Genomic DNA, 20,113 nt, shown 5'->3' with positions numbered 1-20,113 from the left:
AGAACGAGGATGGATAGAGCCAAGTGAAGTAACCTCGCGGGTGAGGGAGAGAGTCGAGCGAGAGAGATCTTATCTTCATATTATCTATAGGTTATTAGCATTATTTTCTTAGAAGAGTTAGGGTTTGAGGACGAAGAACAACAGCCGGTGCAGGAGATCCCTCGTCTCTGGTTGCCATCTTGGAGCTGAGTGGGGGAGGGGGGCCTCGAATACTTAAGAGTTTTGTGGTCGGCGGCGACGTCTTTCTGGTGATGGTCTCATAGTGCTTTTGTGAATAAAATTATTTCAATTCTTTCTCATGAAGCCAAAAAAGACTCGGAGCAGATTATTCAGATCAGATGAGTTTATGTTATTGTGTCATGTTGCTTTTATTAGTTTTATTCTTTGTGGAGTTGAAATGTTCCCTCGCTACTACGGTGAAAGATCTTGTGGTTCGACTGTTAGTGGATCATCCGCAGCTCAAGTTCCTTCATTGCTCACGACTTGTCATCTTTTAAGATGAACAACTTAAAGGGCTAACAGAAACCATGAACGAGTAGCAGTGTTGTTATTTTGGTCAAATTACAGCCTCTTTATTTGGCCGTATTTCATCTTGCAAAGATCGATACCACTAGGAAGATGTCTCCGAGAGACTTCATCATAATCCGTAGTTATACGAGTTAGTTTGTAGCATGGTTTTCAATTTTGAAAACTAAACAATTTCAGACGTCACCAAAATATGCAAAATTTGAAGCAGATTTCAGATTACTTTCGGGATTGTGAGTTTCCAGTATTCACCAAAAAAAATATAAAGTTAATAAACCTTAAAAAAAATAAGAGTACTTGTAATCTGGCTCAAAATTTCGGGGTTCCAAATATTTGAGACCCACCAAAATATGAAATGTCAACCCTGGTTTGTACGTAATTTGTTGGAGCTTGAACCCCAAAGGCATTGTTGTACATGTAACAGTTGTGATTATGAATAAAGTTATGGATGATTTGTAAAAAAGAAAATGTATTTTGTGTGTCCTCAGTTTGAGAGAGACAGAGGAGACAAGAATAGTAGTAGCAGGTGGCAGGCCGGCGTGGATGGACCCAAAAAAAATGCCATTCCTGCAGCATCCGTCTTTCTTGGCTGCCTGCCTGACTGACTGCCTTCCTCAACAAACGACAATCTCTACCGATTAATTAAGATCCTGGTAATTGAATAATTAATTACATGCATTCGTTAATTCCCTCTCCTCTCCTCTTCTCTCCTGTAATCAATCAAACGATGGATCGATCGATTCATTCATCCTTGGTTGCTTGCTTGCTTGCTTGTTAATTACATTACATTCATGGATGCATGCTGCTGTTGTTGTTGTTGTATGCGTAGGATTGGAGATCATTCCATTCTTTCCTGATTATTCTTCTTGTGCTGTTATTGTCTTGATGATGCATGCATGCAGATCCACCATGTTCATGTTGTGAGCTCATCGGGTGCGCCGGCGGTCGACCTGCGGTGGTGCCGGTGCCGGTGCCGGTGCCATGGACGAGGAGGAGGAGATTGAAGGGGCGCCGGCCTTCTTCCACCGCCACCCTCTCCTCTTCTACTTCCTCCTCTTCCTCGCCTTCACCTACGCCTTGGTCTACCCCGTCTTCGCCTTCATCCTCGCCGCCGTCCCGGTCTTCGTCCTCACCGCCCTCCTCCTCGGCATCGTCCTCCTCCACAGCGTGCCCCAGGATCATGACCCGCATGTCTACAAGAAGATCACCCACCGCCCACCACAATGCCAACCAGCCCCCATCGGAGGGAGCACCAGCAGCAGACATCACCACCAGCCCTCCTACGAATCCAGCGACGACGACTCCTCATCCGCACACGAAAATGACAACCGCCCACCCAGGGCCATGTCCACCGCCTCCTCACACGCCTCCTTCCCCGACCCCGACGACACCGCCGCCAACACCGAATCTGAATCAACCGACTCTGACCATGAAGAAAAGCAGCACAACCACCACCGCTCCCACAAAAAGGACGCGGTGCGGGCGGTCGCGTGGACGGCCGATGACGCCAAGAGCATCGAGAACATCGGCTCGCTCGAGCTCGAGATGAACGCCACCGTCGAGAAGCTCATGTCCAGGCGCCGCGCCCGCGGCCACCAGCGACCCCTCCACCAACACCACCACCAACACCATCACGTCATGGACCTCGCCGACGACCCGTCCAAGCTCAGCATCGCCACCCGGAAGAGGAACCCCTTCGACCTCGACGGGCCCTACGACGAGGACGACAACTTCCCCGACTCCGCACCCTCCATGCTCGGCCTACGCCCCTCGCGCAACCCCTTCTTCGATGATATTGACGACGATCTCCATCTCCAAGCACCACCGCAGCCGTCGTCCATCCCGGGGGCGGCCCAGAAGAACGCCATGCTGTTCCGACGGCACGAGAGCTTCACCGTGGGTGCGCCGCACGTCAGCGACTTCCGGCCATCCCGCTTCAGGCCCTACTTCGTCACGGAGAAGATGCAGGGCCAGCCGGTCACGGTTCCCGAGGCCAGCCGCAAGAGCAGCTCCTCGTCCACGTCTTCCTCCTCTGCGGGTGCCACTGCCTATGCTTACGCCTATGCCTACGCCTCCGCCAACAAAGAAGAAGAGGCAGCAGCAGAACAAGTAGAAGCAGAAGCAGAAGCAGCAACAATGTCGGAGGAGGTGAAGAGTACCGTAGAGTACAGCAGCAGGTCTCATGAGGTGGCGGCGGTGGACGTGGAGCTCATCAGCGACTCTTCCGACGATGACATGACACTGCCTGGTGGGGGCCATGCCCATAAAGAGCATCAAGTACCGGTACAGCAGCAGCAGCAGGCGGCTGAGCAAGAGCAGCAAATGAAGATGGAGCAGGAGCAGCAAATGAAGCTGCAGCAGGAGCAGCAGATGAAGCTGCAGCAGGAGCAGCAGATGAAGGAGCAGCGAATGAAGCAGCAGTTGGCTGAGCAGGAGCAGCAAATGAAGCAGGCGGCTGAGCAAGAGCGGCAAATGAAAATGCAGCAGCAGCAGCAGTTGGCGTTATCAGACGATGACGAGGGGGATTCGTTTGAGGTGGAGAGCATCACGAAACAAGTAGCAGCGGCGGCGGCGGGCAAAACCAAGCAGCTTGAGACAGATCCTGCATACGACTACAGCCCGTCAAAGACGGAGAAGGCAGCATTTGCCCAGTTACCTCCTCCGGCGCCGCCAAATAAGCTGCAGACGATGCGGAGAGTGTTCTCAGAAGAAGACGCGGACGAGCCATGGGCAGCGCCGAGCGGACTGGAGGAGACAGCTGAGGATGAGGGCAGGGAGCAAGACATGTTATCTGCTCCTGCTGCTGGTGCTGCCCCTCCTCTTTCTGCGGCCGCCAAGAAAGCTATCGGCAAGTCCACCAAGGCGTACAAGCCGCCAACCAAGAAGGCAGTCTTAGGCTTCTTCCGCAAGTGACCTCTTCTCTTCTCTTCTCTTCTTTTCTGTAGAAGACAACACATGCAAAGCCTCCTATACTCTCTCAGGACCTCAATGTAAAAAAAAACCAAGGAAGAAAGCAAATACCTTTTTACTGATTGGCCTGGCTCTGTACATTATTATGTAGGAAGATATTCCTAACTTCATATCATAACGAATTTTTATGCTTTAGCAATGCACCACCATGCTAATTATTCCATCCATATGTATGTACTCAGTCGGATTCCTTGTCTGACCACCAAGCAACCGAAAAATGCCCACCAACGCTGCTATATCACACCTCATTCCCCTATGCATTGGCCATCTTTCTGCATTCAAACACCCAAACGCCATGAATTCTGCCCTCACACTTGTCTCCTTCCACTCTCCCTCTCTCAACCCAAAACAGCGCCTCTTGTCCCGGCGACACAAGATAAGCGCCAAGTCGGGGAAGAGCCAACAATGTTCGCCAAAGCCCATACGATCAATACCAGGGCCAAAAGCAACCAGGGGTCTCAACAAAGCTTTCCATGGAGATGGAGATAATGCCTTACCATCTTCCCCCCTGACAGATGTGATTCACGAGTTCTATTCCTCCCTCAATGACAAGGACATCGCACGGCTCATGGAGCTGATTGACCCTGACTGCACCGTCGAGCACGCTTCCTATTACAAACCACTTAACTTCAAGGTTATTCTCTCATCTGCTCCAATATCTCTGCATATCTGACCATCAAGGCAACAAACAAATAAATTAGAACCAAGTTCCCATACTCACAACAATAACAACAACTTTGCTGCTGCATGCAGAAGACGATGACCTACTTCGCAAGGCTCATGGGATCCATGGGGGAGAATGCCAAATTTGCCATCGATGAGATTTGTCAAGGAGTAGAACCCACTGCTGCCGTGGTATTGTGGCACCTTGGTAAGATCCTGCAGCGTGGAATTTTTTCACATTATATATATAAGTGGCAGGCAGTCTGGTAAAGTACATGCTAATGATATCACCTTGTTGCAGAGTGGAAAGGTAAGATCATCCCATTTACCCAAGGCCTTAGTTTCTGCACGTGTTCAGCAAATGGAGACGAGCTTCTTATCAGGTAGCAGAGATTCTCAAGAAAACATATTCTCAAAATTTCCATATAATATTAATACCGTGTTTCTATATTTCCATCCATCTCTTGAAGATTATATTTCTTTTAGATGTACTCCCTCTGTAAAGAAATATAAGAGCCTTTAGACCACTACTCTTATATTTCTTTACGGAGGGGGTAATAAATAAATGTTTTCACCCACGCTGCAGGAAAGTTCATATCTTCAATGAGTCACCTGTGAAACAAGGAAACCAGGCACTGGTAGGCATAATTCTGCTGCTGCATCCAACTATATTTCTTAGTCTGACTACCTCTAGCTAATTGTGTTTCATGAAATATTCCAATCCCTACAGGACATACTTCATTCCGTTGCCTATTCGTTCGACAAAAATCCAGAATCAGCTGAAAGTATGTGCTTCATAAATTCAACTTTTTAGTACAGTAATAAACTAGAACCACTTAAAACCCAGCTAAGCATGGAAACACACATGCAGAAATTCTACAGGACACAAAAGGGCTTGGGTCCTTTGTCAAGCTTTACGAGCTCTGCATGGAGCTTACCGCGCGTCTTTTCAGATTTGTGGCGGGTGGATTGATTACGGGACTCCTCATTTTGTATAGCATATGCAAGGAGTTCATGTAAGGAGGCAATACCACAGGAAATCCCACATTTTCAGAAGAATAGCAGTTCTCAAAGATACCCTGGTTTATTTCCCGAGGCTCATCCTATTCTTGCTCCTGTGAAACAAAAAACGGTGTCATTTCAGTCTTAAAAGAAAATGGCTGTCGGTGTTTGTAGGAATGTGTATTGTTGTAAGAAAGACAGGAAGTACTGAGCAATGCTACTATCACATTCTAATATTACTATTGTGCCTGCCTATGTGTGGTTCCTTCCTTGTGTGTGGGATGGTGAAATCCTTGGTTAACTAACTATAAGTGGATACCATCATACCGTAACTCTGCATTGACTCTAAAAGAGTATGGTTTCAGTACGTCGACAAGTCAGACTGGATGGGCATGGCCTCTGCCTCTGTACTGGCTCATTTGTGATTGCAGCAGCAGGAGCAGGAGGCATTGGAACAATTACCTATGGCGTAACCAAGTAAGCTGGCGTCCATGCGGAGAGTATTCAAAGAAGATGAGGCAGATGAGCCATGGTGGTGTCCGGCACGCTGGAGGAGACGAGGACCATGAAGAATGAGGTTCCCACTTCCTCCTCTTCCTGAAGCTGCTGCTGCCGTGAAGAAAGCAGTCCTTAGGCTTCTTCTTCAGGGAAACTCAATGTAAAGCATAGCAAAAGGAACAAAGCAATACCTTTTCACAAATTGGCATGATTCTTACCTTGCCTGCCTCTATATATTATATCCAAAGCGATTCCTTACTTCATATGGTAACAAACAAATGTTCATGCTTTAACATTTGATGCCAGGAAGCTTCTTCCCCTCTATGTATACTCAGATTCATTCTCTAACCAGCAAGCAACCAGAAATGCCCACCAACCCGACATGACTATATCACACCTTGTTCCACTATGCCTTCACCTCTTTCTGCATGCAAAGCATACACCCAAACACCATGAATTCTGCCCTCGCGCTTGTCTCCTTCCAGTCTCCCTCTTCTTTCAACCTAAAACAGCACCCGCAGTCCCGCCACCAGCAGATCAGCATCAAGCGGCGGAAGAGGCAACTATGTTCAGCAAAGCCCATACGAGCCATACCAGGGCCGAATGCAACCGGTGCTTACGGTGGAGGCAATAACTTACCATCTTCACCCCTGACAGATGTGATTCAGGAGTTCTACTCCTCCCTCAATGACAAGGACATCACACGACTCGAGAAGCTGATTTCCCTTGATTGCGTCATCGAGGACACTGCATATTATAAACCGCTGGATGTCAAGGTTTTACCCGCATGCATCTCACTTTTTCATCTGCTCCAATATCTCTATGGCTCAGTCCTCTGCATATTTAACCATCAGGCTATTAATTTAAAGCCAGTTTCCCATACTCGGAATTCACAGAAACAACTTTGATGCATGCAGAATACCCATACTTACTTCACAAGGCTTATGAAAGTTATGGGGAAGAATGCCAAATTTGCTATCGATGAGGTTTGTCAAGGAGTAGAACCCACTGTGGCCGTGATGTGGCACCTTGGTAAGATCCTGCACCATGGAATTGGAATTATAAGTGCTAGGCAATCTGGTAGAGGATAAGAAGGATAATTGTATCATCATGCTGCATGTTACAGAGTGGCGCGGAGAGATGATCCCATTTGCCAAGGGCTGCAGTTTCTTCATGTGTTCAGCAAATGGAGCGGCGCTTCTTATTAGGTAGATGAGATTAATAACTACTGTATACCCTGAACCCTATCGTTTAATTTCTATATAACACAGTGTTTCAGTGTTTCCATCCATGTTAGGCAAGCTGTTGGAACTATAATGCTTTAGTGGTTATATTCCGTATGCTTTCTTTGTTTGGAAACTAGGGTTTGGCCTCTAGATAGGTATTTTTCTCTTAAGAGGTAATGCTCCCCTTGACCTGACACAGAAATGTTTTCACCCACCCTGCAGGAAAGTTCATATCTTCGACGAGTCACCCCTGAAACCAGGAAGGCTAGCATTGGTACGCGTACTAACGAGCTTCTTTTTTTCCTGCTGCACCCAACTAAAATTTTAGTTCCATTTAAAATCCTAATGAAATATTCCAATGCTTACAGGAAATACTTAATTTTGTGACCAACGTGTTCGACACATTCCCATATATAGCTAAAGGTATGCTCTTCATCAAATAATCTGTTTAGTATAAACTATTATTGGTTAAAATCCAGCTAAGCATGGAATTACACGTGCAGGTTTCCTAAAGAATAAAGAAGCACTAGCTCGGTTCTTCGCGAGGTTTTACAAATTCTGTGGGCCTTTTATCGTCCCTCTTCTTGCATGTTATACCGACGTCCCTATTCTTGCATATTATACCCGCTTCTGGTCATATGTGGCACAAGGATTCACTATGGTGCTCAACATGCTGTATAACATTTTCAAGCGGTTCCTGTAAAGAACTAATATCACTGAAAACTCCATATTCAGAAGAATAGCAATTTTCGAAGATAACCTGTGTGGTTGCAATCAATTACCGGTAACATCACGGGTAAAGGATGAGCTAAGGACCTACAACAACCAGCTGCAGTATAGGGACTGTCAATGGCTCAGAATATGCCACATGATGTTGGTTTGTTTCCCAGAGGCTTCCTACTTTTGCTCCTGTGAAACAGAAATGGACATCATTTCACTCTTCAAAGGAAATGTCTGTTAGCATAGGGATGTATATAACCACAGGATATTGTTGTAAGAAGAAGTGACCAATACTATTGTTACACGTACTAATTTCCAGCATCGAATAAAATGCCCCCTAGATATTCTGCTTACGAATTCTTGTGTAAACAGCTGCAGTAGCATCTTATAATATTTTCCTATTTGTGCAGTTGTTGGTTTTACTTTAAGAGGGAACACTACCCCACAATCTGTCTACGCAGTATGGTCTGCACTTCACAGGAGTGTAAACACTTTCAAGTGTCGTACCATATTTCAGCTTAGCCCTGACAGCAATGTAAAGATATCTGTTTCCGTGTGTAGCATTAGATATTTCCATTTGAAGCTTGAAATTGACTCCATATTCCAGATTATTTTCCCTTTTTGTGGAAGTAAAATATCCAGGTAAAGAATGATGCTTCAGTCCTCATAGCTCCCCTTCCCACTAAAGAAGGCAAGACAAAACAATTATCACTTGGAGGTTCATATAACGCTTACCAGAACTCAAATCATTGACGCTGTATTAGAGGCAGTCTCAGTCTTCTTCTGGAAGTGACGACAACCAAAATCAGTCTCAGTCTTCCTCTTCCCCTTAATTTCCCTTTCCCTTTTCCCAAGATATACAGCCTTCTCTTTCTTTTTCTCTTCCTCTTTCTTCCTTCCTTGACAAGTCCCTCCTTGTCTTCTTTTCTGTAGACAACCAAGGAACTCAATGTAAAGTAAATCAGAGCATAAAGAAAACCAAGGAACAAAGTTATACTACCCTTTTACAGATTGGCATGATACTCCATAAATTATGTAGGCAGACATTCCTTACTTCATATCGTAACAAATCTTTATGCTTTAGCAATGCACCACGCTAATTATTCCATGCCAGGAAGCCTCCCTGCTATACTCAGATCCATTCTCTAATAGCCAAGCAACCAAAAGTGCCCAGCAACACTATATCACACCTCATTCCTCTATGCCTTCACATCTTTCTGCATTCAAACACCCAAACGCCATGAACTCTGCCCTCACGCTTGTCTCTTTCCAGTCTCCCTCTTTCAACCTAAAACAACGCCCACTGTCCCAGCGCCAGCAGATAAGCGTCGAGTGGGGGGAGAGGCAACAATATTCGCCAAAGCCCAGACGAGCGATACCAGGGCCAAATGCAACGGGGGGACTCAACAATGCTGACCGCAGAGGTAATACCTTACCATCTTCACCCATGACACATGTGATCCAGGAGTTCTGCTCCTCCCTCAATGACAAGGACATCGCACGGCTCATGGAGCTGATTGACCCTGATTGCACCGTCAAGCACACTTCATATTATAAACCACTGGACATCAAGGTTTTACCAGCACCTCATTCTCTCATATCCTCCAATAACTCATGGTTGAGTCCCCTGCGTATTTGGCCATCAAGCTATTAATTTAAAACAAGGTTCCCATACTCACAACAGCTAGTTTGCTGACTGCAGGATACTATTGCATACTTCGCAAGGCTTATGGAAGCTATGAGAAAGAATGTCAAATTTGCTATTGATGAGGTTTGTCAAGGAGTAGAACCCACTGTTGCTGCAGCAATATGGCACCTTGGTAAGTTCCTGTAGCATGGAATTCAAAGAAATAAGTGGCAGGCAATCTGGTGAGTGATAATGATATCATCTTGTTGCAGAGTGGAACGGTAAGATCATCCCATTTACCAGAGGCTGCAGCTTCTACATGTGTTCAGCAAAAGGAGAAGCCCTTCTTATTAGGTAGCTGAAATTAATACCCACTCGTGATAGCATGTTCTCTAATTTCTACACAATATTGTGCTCTCACCTTGGTATTCTCTTTCTTTCTAATGTCGCATGTTCTCTAATTGACACCGCAGGAAAGTCCACATCTTCAACGAGTCACCTGTGAAACCAGTAAATCTGGCATTGGTAGGCATACTATTACTAATAGCTTATTTTTGCTGCTGCATCCAACTATATTAGTCTGATTGACGAATACCTCTAGCTAATTGCCCTCCATGGAATATTTCCAATTCTTACAGGACATACTTCTATTTGTTACCTTTTTGTTCGACCTACTTCCAAAACAAGCTGAAGGTATGTATATATGTATAAACTCTTCAGTAGTATAAACCATAATACTACCTAAAATCCAGCTAAGCATGAAAGTATATATACATGCAGATTTTCTACAGAATCCAGAAGCACTAGTCCAGTCCTGCGTGAAGTTTTACAAATTCCTCCTGGAGCCTGTTATCGTGTACCTTCTTGCATATTCTATCCGCTTCTGGTCATTTGTTGTGAAGCTTTACAAATTATACCTGGAGCCTTGTATCGTGTATCTTCTAGCATATAATTTCCGCTTCTGGTCATTTGTGGCACGAAGACTGGATACGGTGCTCGACGTGTTGTATAACATTTTCAAGCAGTTCATGTAAGGAACTAATATATATCCCAGAAAAGTCTACGAAGAATAGTCACCATGTGGTTGCAATCAATTACCGGCAACATCACGAGTGAAGGATCAGAGAAGGACCTATAAGAACCAGCCACACTTCGGCAAATGTCGATGGATCAGAATCTTCCACATGATGTTTATTTGTTTCCCAACACTTATCCTATCCTTGCCCCTGTGAAGAAGAAATGAACATCATTTCACTCTTATAAAATTGCTGTTAGTGCAGGGATGTATAAATATAACCACAAGATATTGCTGTAACAAGTACCCAGAAATACTACTGTCACATTCTTATATTTTCCTGACAGCATACATAAAATTGTCCCCTAGAAATTCTGCCCACGGATTCTTCTGTAAAAACTGCTGCATCATTCTACAATCTATGCATGTTCGCGGTTTTTCTAATTTTCTTCAAGAGGCTACCCCACAATCTGTATACTACACAAGTTATTTATTTACGTATGTGGCATTAGATATTCTATCTGAAGTTATTTAGAGTTTAGACCAAGCATTCTGCCTGTCTTAGCACATGACGCTTACCAGAACTCAAATCATTGACATTGTATACTGACTAAGTGGATACCACATACCATACTCTGCACTGCAGTGACTCTCAAAGAGCTTGATTCAGAATGGGGTGGAACATAATCTATTTTATTTTTATAGAATGTCTCATGTGATTTCAATGCAGAGGAATTTCTATAAAAATCCTTGAAGAGGAAAAAGACCGCTGACAAAATCCTGCGTTGCTCTTGTCGTAAGCCCATGCTCGATGTCGAAAGAAATAGCCTGAGGAATAATCCTTGTGGCTCTTATTTTTTGGTGGGAAATCCATATAGGAAGCATCCAAGAACCTGGCATAGAGAAACAGATCTTAGCTCGCATCTGTTAGGCTTTAGCTTGAATATCTGCATCACTCTTCATCCTGTGTTTCCATGGAGCACCACACTCATGTTTCCAAGGAGCACCACTGATGCCTGAAAGGGTATTCTGAAATACTGTGTCCGATGGGTATAACTCCAGTGCCTTCCTTGTGATATTTTCTGCAACAACCAGATCATTATGGAGCTCGCAAAATGCTAACAGATTCTTGTACATGGACACGTCAGGACGGATGGGCATGGCCTCAATGGTGCATGCCGCCTCCGTAAGACGACCCGCTCGTCCTAACATATCCAGAAAGAGCGTGTAGTGGCTCCTTTGTGGGGAAACACCAAACGAATTCCTCATAGAGTTGAAATGGTTGATGCCAATGTCAACGAAGCCACCATGAGTGCAGGCATAAAGCACAGCAGAGAAAGTGATACTATCAGGCTGTGCCCCAGCCAATGTCATGTCTTCGAAAACCGACAGCGCTTCATAATAGCACTCATTGTTGTATGCCAGCCCAGATATTAGTGCGTTCCACGACACGACACTTGGCTCCCTGATTGAGTGGAAAACGCTCTTAGCATCCTCCACACACTTATGCTTGCTGTACATGTTGATAAGGCTGTTGGAAACTGGGACCTGACTGCTCAATCCCAATTTCAGCGAGCAGCAGTGCAAGTGCTTTCCAGGCACTACGGATGGCAAGGTCGCAGCGGCAGAGAGGAAGCAGGCGAGACTGAAACCGTCGATACGAACCTCCTCACGAAACATGAGGACCACCAACTCAAGGGCCTTGCTTGGAAGGCCGATCTGATTCAGCCCCTTTGCAAGGCTTGTGTATGTGAGGTTGTCCCTTGCACAGACCATTGTTGTCGCGACTGCCCACGCGTCATCCATTCTTGCAAACCTGGAATAAAGATCGACCAGCGAGTTCCCAACAGACACATCCAAAGACCCAAGGCTGGTCTTGAGCACATAAGCATGGATTTTTGTAGCATGTAGGAAAGATTCTGAGGAGCCACAGCCCTTGAGAAGGGTGGAGACGGTGAATGAGTTGGGTTGCACCTCGCTGGCCCGCATCTCTGCGAACGCCGCAAATGCATCCTTGTCTCTGCCATGGCGTGCAAGTCCAGAGATCAAGGCAGTCCAGGACACCACATTCGGGCTGTCTGTGGCACTGAACGCATGGAGCAGGTCGAGCAGACGGGCGGACGACTTGCTGTACAAGTCGACGAGCGCGTTGCAGACAGAGATGTCGTGCTCCAGAGCAAACTTGAAGACGCGGGCATGGAGCTGCCGTCCAGTCTGTGACGCCTGGGGCTGGGCAGAGGAAGAAGAAGCACAGGCGGTGATGATCCCGGAGAAGGTGAAGGCACTGGGCAGCACGCCAGCCTGTTCCATGTGACGGAACATGCGCAGAGCGGCCTGGAGGTCTCCTGCGCGTGAGTAGCCGGCAATCATGGCCGTCCAGAGCACGACGTCCGTGTCGGGCGTGGAGCAGAGCACGGCGTGCGCGTGGTCCATGAAGCCACAGCTGGAGTACATGTGGAGGAGCGCGGTCTTGAGCACCAGGTTGAGGTCGGCCCCCCAGCGGAGGAGCTGCGCGTGGAGCTGCCTCCCGTGGCAGCACAGCTGCCTGGAGGCGCAGAGTGCCAGCAGGTTGGCGAAGGTGTGCTCGGTGGGCGGCGCGTCGCCGGCGGCGAGCATGCGAGGGTAGAGCGCCAGGGCCCGGGCCCAGTCGCCGGCGCGGATGAAAGCCGACATCATGGCGGTGTAGGCGACGGCGTCCCTCCGCGGCATTGGCATTTCGTCGAACAGCCTGGCGGCGGCCGGGAGGTCGGAGCGGGCGGCGGAGTAGAAGGCGAGCAGGGAGCAGGCGAGGACGGGGTTGGAGGCGGCGAGGCCCCGGCGGCACGCCTGCGCGTGTATCTGATAGCCCAGGCGGGCGTCGCGGCAGCGGAGGAGCGCCGAGTAGGCGAGCTCGTCGGCGGCCGCGGCCGGGTGGGCGGCGAGGACGCGTCGGAAGACGGTGAGCGCGGCGGCGTGGCGGCCTGCGCGCGCGTGGTCGGCTACGGCGGCGGCCCACGAAGCCGCCGCACGGCTCTGGCCGACGCATGGTGCCGGCGCGAGGTGGCGGCGGTGACGCGGCAGCCGCAGCGGCATTCTTGTTTCTGGCTGCCGCTCACTCAGAGTCAGAGTCAGAGTCAGAGTCAGCTACAGATACATAAAAATCCATTCTTTCTTGTGAATTTATCACTTTCTTTCCAATCAGTTTTCAAAATTACAAGATTCAAATCCAGATAGATAGACTCAAGATGTAGTAGATATAATCCATTTCCTTCACTCACACATTTTAGAGGCTCAAACATACTAGTATTTTCTCTAGCTAAAAATATATAAACAGCAGTAGCATTGACCTGATGAATCTATTTATTTTGTTATCTACAACTATTTGTTTGTAGATGCTTTGATAATCTTTTTCATTCATTTCTGCAAATCCAAATGGACTCAACATGATCTGCTTCATTCATTCATTCATTCATTCATTCATTTTTAGGTTGATGAACAACAACAACAACAACAACAAAAGTGGCATCCTTAGATTGATCTGATTATTATAAGTCAAGTGAGCTTGATTTGATTGGATGCATCTCATCTCATCTCCCTCTGCTGTCTTCTCTTCTTTTACACAATCAAAATGTAATATATATTTTTTTTGTCACAGCACAGCACCACAAAAGGACAGTCACTCTTTTATATATGTGCAGAAAATCAAATCAAATCAAATAAGACCCTTGAGCTCCTTCCTTCCTTCTAAGGAAGATCATCCTCCTCCTCCCCTTCCGATTCGTCCGCTACGACCACAAGCCGCAACGGACCGCCAAACAGTCTGCTCAGCAGCGTTTGGTTCAGCCCTCCTATCCTTCGCGCCGTGCCAGAATGCCAGATCCTCGACGCCAAGCCCTGCCACCTGCTGCGCCCATTGTCCCGTGACGACTCGCTGCGGGGAACGCCGCATGTATGGGGATGCAGATAGTAGTTCAGGACGAGGCCGTTCCCGCGAGGAACGACCCCGAGGTCTCGTGAGAGTGCCTTCCCCATTATTTGGACATGAGATATGCTGGAAAAGAAGTAGATACATGATTAGTAAGTACATCTGTGCGATGGGGAAAAGGAATTCACAGTTGCACGACACAACTCACCATATGTAGTAGAGACCATCGATTGCCTGTTTCTGAACCCTCCCAAGAAGCTCAACCTTGACCACCCCGCCAATACAGAGAACCGGGTGTGGTAACTTGAAGGATTGCAAAACATTTTCCTGAATGAAATATTAAATCACACATAATAATGTTACTTACTCAGCAGAGCAGGTTTACACAAGGTGACTGCAAACATCTACATATTACTGTACGTATTAAACAAAATCCCAAGTGACCTCTGTAATATAAACTTTAACAACACTGCTACTGCTAGAAATAGGTGGATGAAATGCAATTTCTTCATGCTCAGCCTTCTAAGAATGTTCCTGCTCTATATCAGTTGTTTGATTTATTTCTACAAGAGAATAGATCCTTATGTTGAGAGGGTAAAAAAAAGCAATGTATAGGCCTGGGAATATCAATCATGTATTAAGCTGACATTTAAAAAAAAAAGCAAAGCAACAGACCTGCAGCATTGGGAATTCTGGAGATGTGTAGGTCCAGACATAGTTTGTATCATCAATCAACTGGCCTTCATTTTCATCAGAGACGAGTGCTTCAGGGCGTAGCGGTGAGCTTGGATAGCCCATCTGGACCCGGATGCTCTTTGGCGAATATATCGGGTCGCCATGCTGGAAAAACGCTGCAAGGACACATGAGGCCTTTTAACTTGTTTTTGAACCAGCCAGCCATCTTTATATAATACTATACAGAAAGAAGGGAAGACAAGAAAGCAACCTTTGAATGGCTGCAGCTTGATCTCGTGAACGAGGCAGAGATCGGCCTGGAGGCGATATATGAGGCACTCGGGCACGGCGGGGTCCCTCTGGCCGGCGCTGGACCAGTAGGATGGCCTGTTGGAGTCAAGGTGGTCGACGGGGTCGAGGGTGTTCTCGATGGTCTCGTTGGGGAAGTTGTCGGTGCTGGAGGCGCCGATGCAGTGGATGATGCAGTCCCTGGGGTTGTAGGGCGAGAGGAGGCCGTGGGCGAGGTGCGTGTACACCCGGTGGAGCTTCTCGGCGGTGTCCTGGTCCTGGCATTGAGAGGGGTTTCTGGTGGTGGTGGTGGTGGTGGTGGTGAGGTGGACGGTGGTGAAGGTGGAGAGCTCCGGGCAGGCCCGCAGGCACTGCAGCTTGCTGAACTGGTTGTCGATAACTATATATATATATACACAAGACAAGACAAGAAAGAAAGAGATTGAGATTGAGTTAGTGAGTATGTAGGTGCGACGGACTGAAATGAAACAAGTTACTATCTTATCTTTTAAGAGAAAAAACAGAGGAGAGCATAGCAGATTCATTAGCGGCGATTATGGTACGGTACCTAGTAAGTAAGTATTGTGATTTGGGGTGGATCGGAACGGAAAAGCAGAATCTATAATCTAGATATACTCGTATTAGATATGTACTAGAATAATAGTGGGTACATGGATGGGATGGATGAATAGGGAGGGCAGATCCAGAGAGAGGTACCGAATTGTCGCCAGGATCGGGAGACGGCGGATGCGCGTGCGAGGTCGGCGGGGTGGTGGAGCATGGTGAAGACGGTGGCGGAGGTGTCGGGGCCCAGGTAGTCGACGAAATCCGCCGCCGGCCCCGGCAAGTAGGAGGAGGAATCCTCCATGTCCACGGCCCTCCCTGCTCGTCCCAAGGAAGGAAGGAGAAGGATTCCTAGGGGATGAAATTCGCCGAGCAGACTACCTCTTCTGGAATCAATCAATCAATCTATCTCTGCTCTGCTCTCATCTGATCTGAGGAGCGGAGCGCGTGACCGACAAAGAGACATTGGATTGGATTTGATTTGATTTGATTTGATCTACCCCCGCTTTTGGGTTGGGGTAGGGCCGTAGGGGCGGAGGGGATGACAGACTGGCAAAGGAATAGTATACTACTCTACCAAGGGAAAAATAAAGAAAGGGTAAATTCCCCTCCTACCCAATTGTCCATGCCACCCACCAACGGCCAACCCTAGGTTAGAGCATCTCCAGCCGTTCAGCCCCAGGGCGCCGAAAAAGAGCGGTCTGAGGGTGGGGTCGTCTCCAGGCGCCGATTTTGGCTCAGCGTTCGGCCCAAATACGTCCAAAAACGGCCCGATATCTGCGTGAATCAGCCCATATTCGACGCGGTTCGGCGTGTTTCGATGTGAACTTTCGCATACAAATAAAAATCAATTAGTTCGTTACATAGTTTGGCATGGTTCGCCGTGTTTCATCACATAAACCAAATAGTTCAACAAATAGTTTAACACAAATTATATAGTTTAATAAATAAAAAACTCAAGTTTCATCACACGTCATTCTCAGCCTCGCCCTTGAGCCTCCATAGGTGCTCCACCAGATTATGTTGCGGTTCTTTATGCACCTGTGGGTCTTGGATCTCCTTACGCATATTGAGGTAGTCAGTCCTGTTTGCCGGTAGCTGGTGATCAATTTGGGCAAGAGGACCCTGCATGTAATATGGTTCAGTTTCAAACAGTGGCTCTTCCTGCTCGCTCTCAATGATCATGTTGGGAAGATGACACAGCAAGTCATGATCTCCCACATTTGGTCTTTCGACCAGGTCAGAGCAGGGAACCGGACAACAGCAAATCGAGATTGGAGCACACCAAATGCCCGCTCGACATCCTTCCTGCAAGCCTCCTAAACCTTCGCAAACCAGGTGTTCTTACCTCCTGGCACATGGTTTGAGACGGTCTTCACAAATGTCGACCATCTCGGATAGATCCCATCAGCTAGATAGTACCCCTTGTTGTACTGCCGCCCATTGACCTTGAAGTTCACCGGAGGAGAATGACCTTCAACAAGCTTGGCAAAGACTAGGGAGCGCTGCAGGATGTTGATGTCATTGTGAGTTCCTGGCATCCCAAAGAAAGAGTGCCAAATCCAGAGGTCCTATGTGGCCACTGCCTCAAGTACCACACTGAAACCGCTTTTGGCGCCTTTGTACAACCCCTGCCAAGCAAATGGACAGTTTTTCCATTTCCAATGCATGCAGTTGATGCTTCCAAGCATCCCAGGAAATCCTCTTGCTGCATTCTGTGCTAGGATCCGAGCAGTGTCTTCTGCATTTTGTGTTCGCAAGTACTATGGTCCAAACACTGCCACCACTGCCTCGCAGAACTTGTAGAAACACTCAATGGTGGTGGACTCGGCCATGCGCACATAGTCTTCGAGTGAATCACCGGGTGAGGGAGTCCTGGATTAAGGGGTATCCGGATAGCCGGACTATATACATCGTCCGGGCTATTGAAGCGTTAAGATACAAGACTCAAGACTTCGGCCCGCGTCCGGATGGGACTCTCCTTTGCGTGGAAGACAAGCTTGGCAATCTGGATATTATATTTCCTTCCTTGTAACCGACTCCATGTAAACCCTAGCTCTCTCCGGTGTCTATATAAACCGGAGAGGATGGTCCTCAGAAGGCGGATCACAATTACAATCAAACCATCATAGGCTAGCTCCTAGGGTTTAGCCTCTACGGTCTCGTGGTAGATCTACTCTTGTACTACTCATATCTTCAATATTAATCAAGCAGGAAGTAGGGTTTTACCTCCATCGAGAGGGACCGAACCTGGGTAAACATTGTGTCCCTTGGTTCCTGTTACCATCAGCCTAAGACGCATAGATCGGGACCCCCTACCCGAGATCCGCCGGTTTTGACACGGACATTGGTGCTTTCATTGAGAGTTCCTCTGTGTCGTCGCTTCGAGGCTTGATGGCGTCTTCAATCGCCAATAGCACGGTCCAGGGTGAGACTTTTCTCCCCGGACAGATCTTGGATCTCCTTACGCATATTGAGGTAGTCAGTCCTGTTTGCTGGTAGCTGGTGATCAACTTGGGCAAGAGGACCCTGCTTGTAATATGGTTCAGTGTCAAACAGTGGCTCTTCCTGCTCGCTCTCAATGATCATGTTGGGAAGATGACACAACAAGTCATGATCTCCCACATTTAGTCTTTTGACCAGGTCAGAGGAGGGAACCGGACAACAGGAAATCGATATTGGAGCACACCAAATGCCCGCTCGACATCCTTCCTGCAAGCCTCCTGAACCTTCGCAAACCAGGCGTTCTTGCCTCCTGGCACATGGTTTGAGATGGTCTTCACAAATGTCGACCATCTCGGATAGATGCCATCAGCTAGATAGTACCCCTTGTTGTACTGCCGCCCATTGACCTCGAAGTTCACCGGAGGAGAATGACCTTCAACAAGCTTGGCAAAGACTGGGGAGCGCTGCAGGACGTTGATGTCATTGTGAGTTCCTGGCATCCCAAAGAAAGAGTGCCAAATCCAGAGGTCCTGTGTGGCCACTGCCTCAAGTACCACACTGAAACCGCTTTTGGCGCCTTTGTGCAACCCCTGCCAAGCAAATGGACAGTTTTTCCATTTCCAATGCATGCAGTCGATGCTTCCAAGCATCCCAGGAAATCCTCTTGCTGCATTCTGTGCTAGGATCCGAGCAGTGTCTTCCGCATTTTGTGTTCGCAAGTACTAAGGTCCAAACACTGCCACCACTGCCCTGTAGAACTTGTAGAAACACTCAATGGTGGTGGACTCGGCCATGCGCACATAGTCGTCGAGTGAATCACCGGGTGAGGGAGTCCTGGATTAAGGGGTATCCGGACAGCCGGACTATATACATCGTCCGGACTATTGAAGCGTGAAGATACAAGACTCAAGACTTCGGCCCGCGTCCGGTTGGGACTCTCCTTTGCGTGGAAGACAAGCTTGGCGATCTGGATATTATATTTCCTTCCTTGTAACCGACTCCATGTAAACCCTAGCTCTCTCCGGTGTCTATATAAACCGGAGAGGATGGTCCTCAGAAGGCCGATCACAATTACAATCATACCATCATAGGCTGGCTCCTAGGGTTTAGCCTCTACGATCTCGTGGTAGATCTACTCTTGTACTACTCATATCTTCAATATTAATCAAGTAGGAAGTAGGGTTTTACCTCCATTGAGAGGGACCGAACCTGGGTAAACATTGTGTCCCTTGCTTCCTGTTACCATCAGCCTAAGACGCACAGATCGGGACCCCCTACCCGAGATCCGCCGGTTTTGACACCGACATTGGTGCTTTCATTGAGAGTTCCTCTGTGTCGTCGCTCCGAGGCTTGATGGCGTCTTCAATCGCCAATAGCAGGGTCCAGGGTGAGACTTTTCTCCCCGGACAGATCTTGGATCTCCTTACGCATATTGAGGTAGTCAGTCCTGTTTGCCGGTAGCTGGTGATCAACTTGGGCAAGAGGACCCTTCTTGTAATATGGTTCAGTGTCAAACAGTAGCTCTTCCTGCTCGCTCTCAATGATCATGTTGGGAAGATGACACAGCAAGTCATGATCTCCCACATTTAGTCTTTTGACCAGGTCAGAGCAGGGAACCGGACAACAGCAAATCGAGATTGGAGCACACCAAATGCCCGCTCGACATCCTTCCTGCAAGCCTCCTGAACCTTCGCAAACCAGGCGTTCTTGCCTCCTGGCACATGGTTTGAGATGGTCTTCACAAATGTCAACCATCTCGGATAGATGCCATCAGCTAGATAGTACCCCTTGTTGTACTGCCGCCCATTGACCTCGAAGTTCACAGGAGGAGAATGACCTTCAACAAGCTTGGCAAAGACTGGGGAGCGTTGCAGGACGTTGATGTCATTGTGAGTTCCTGGCATCCCAAAGAAAGAGTGCCAAATCCAGAGGTCCTGTGTGGCCACTGCCTCAAGTACCACACTGAAAACGCTTTTGGCGCCTTTGTGCAA

The 20,113-nt window shown here is 47.7% G+C and overlaps 5 protein-coding genes across 5 annotated transcripts; 4 read left to right on the top strand and 1 right to left on the bottom strand.

The window, feature by feature from the left end:
- Window positions 1-898: 898 nt before the first annotated feature.
- LOC119313063 (protein similar-like) lies at window positions 899-3,796 on the top strand. Its single transcript, XM_037588885.1, has one exon. It carries the CDS (start codon window positions 1,507-1,509, stop codon window positions 3,436-3,438), a length of 1,932 nt encoding a protein of 643 aa, XP_037444782.1. The 5' UTR covers window positions 899-1,506; the 3' UTR covers window positions 3,439-3,796.
- Window positions 3,797-4,019: 223 nt separating this feature from the next.
- LOC119313066 lies at window positions 4,020-5,405 on the top strand. The gene is made up of 6 exons (XM_037588888.1): window positions 4,020-4,129; window positions 4,249-4,366; window positions 4,460-4,541; window positions 4,745-4,796; window positions 4,889-4,943; window positions 5,030-5,405. Exons 1-6 carry the CDS (start codon window positions 4,064-4,066, stop codon window positions 5,176-5,178), a joined length of 522 nt encoding a protein of 173 aa, XP_037444785.1. The 5' UTR covers window positions 4,020-4,063; the 3' UTR covers window positions 5,179-5,405.
- Window positions 5,406-5,855: 450 nt separating this feature from the next.
- On the top strand, window positions 5,856-7,922 carry LOC119313065. The gene is made up of 6 exons (XM_037588887.1): window positions 5,856-6,434; window positions 6,576-6,690; window positions 6,785-6,866; window positions 7,107-7,158; window positions 7,253-7,307; window positions 7,388-7,922. Exons 1-6 carry the CDS (start codon window positions 6,087-6,089, stop codon window positions 7,585-7,587), a joined length of 852 nt encoding a protein of 283 aa, XP_037444784.1. The 5' UTR covers window positions 5,856-6,086; the 3' UTR covers window positions 7,588-7,922.
- A 423-nt stretch (window positions 7,923-8,345) lies between these two features.
- LOC119313064 lies at window positions 8,346-10,626 on the top strand. Its single transcript, XM_037588886.1, has 6 exons — window positions 8,346-9,177; window positions 9,307-9,424; window positions 9,504-9,585; window positions 9,705-9,756; window positions 9,870-9,924; window positions 10,012-10,626. Exons 1-6 carry the CDS (start codon window positions 8,806-8,808, stop codon window positions 10,263-10,265), a joined length of 933 nt encoding a protein of 310 aa, XP_037444783.1. The 5' UTR covers window positions 8,346-8,805; the 3' UTR covers window positions 10,266-10,626.
- Window positions 10,627-13,889: 3,263 nt separating this feature from the next.
- On the bottom strand, window positions 13,890-16,214 carry LOC119313062 (F-box protein At4g00755-like). The gene is made up of 5 exons (XM_037588884.1): window positions 15,831-16,214; window positions 15,097-15,513; window positions 14,826-15,001; window positions 14,359-14,477; window positions 13,890-14,276 (listed from the first exon to the last, which is right to left on the bottom strand). Exons 1-5 carry the CDS (start codon window positions 15,979-15,981, stop codon window positions 13,970-13,972), a joined length of 1,170 nt encoding a protein of 389 aa, XP_037444781.1. The 5' UTR covers window positions 15,982-16,214; the 3' UTR covers window positions 13,890-13,969.
- Window positions 16,215-20,113: the final 3,899 nt, after the last annotated feature.

Source organism: Triticum dicoccoides, chromosome 5B (genome assembly GCF_002162155.2).
Source record: "Triticum dicoccoides isolate Atlit2015 ecotype Zavitan chromosome 5B, WEW_v2.0, whole genome shotgun sequence".
Lineage (NCBI taxonomy): Eukaryota > Viridiplantae > Streptophyta > Magnoliopsida > Poales > Poaceae > Triticum > Triticum dicoccoides.
Note: the sequence above shows the minus strand (reverse complement) of the source record. Positions and strands in the feature narration are given on the sequence as shown.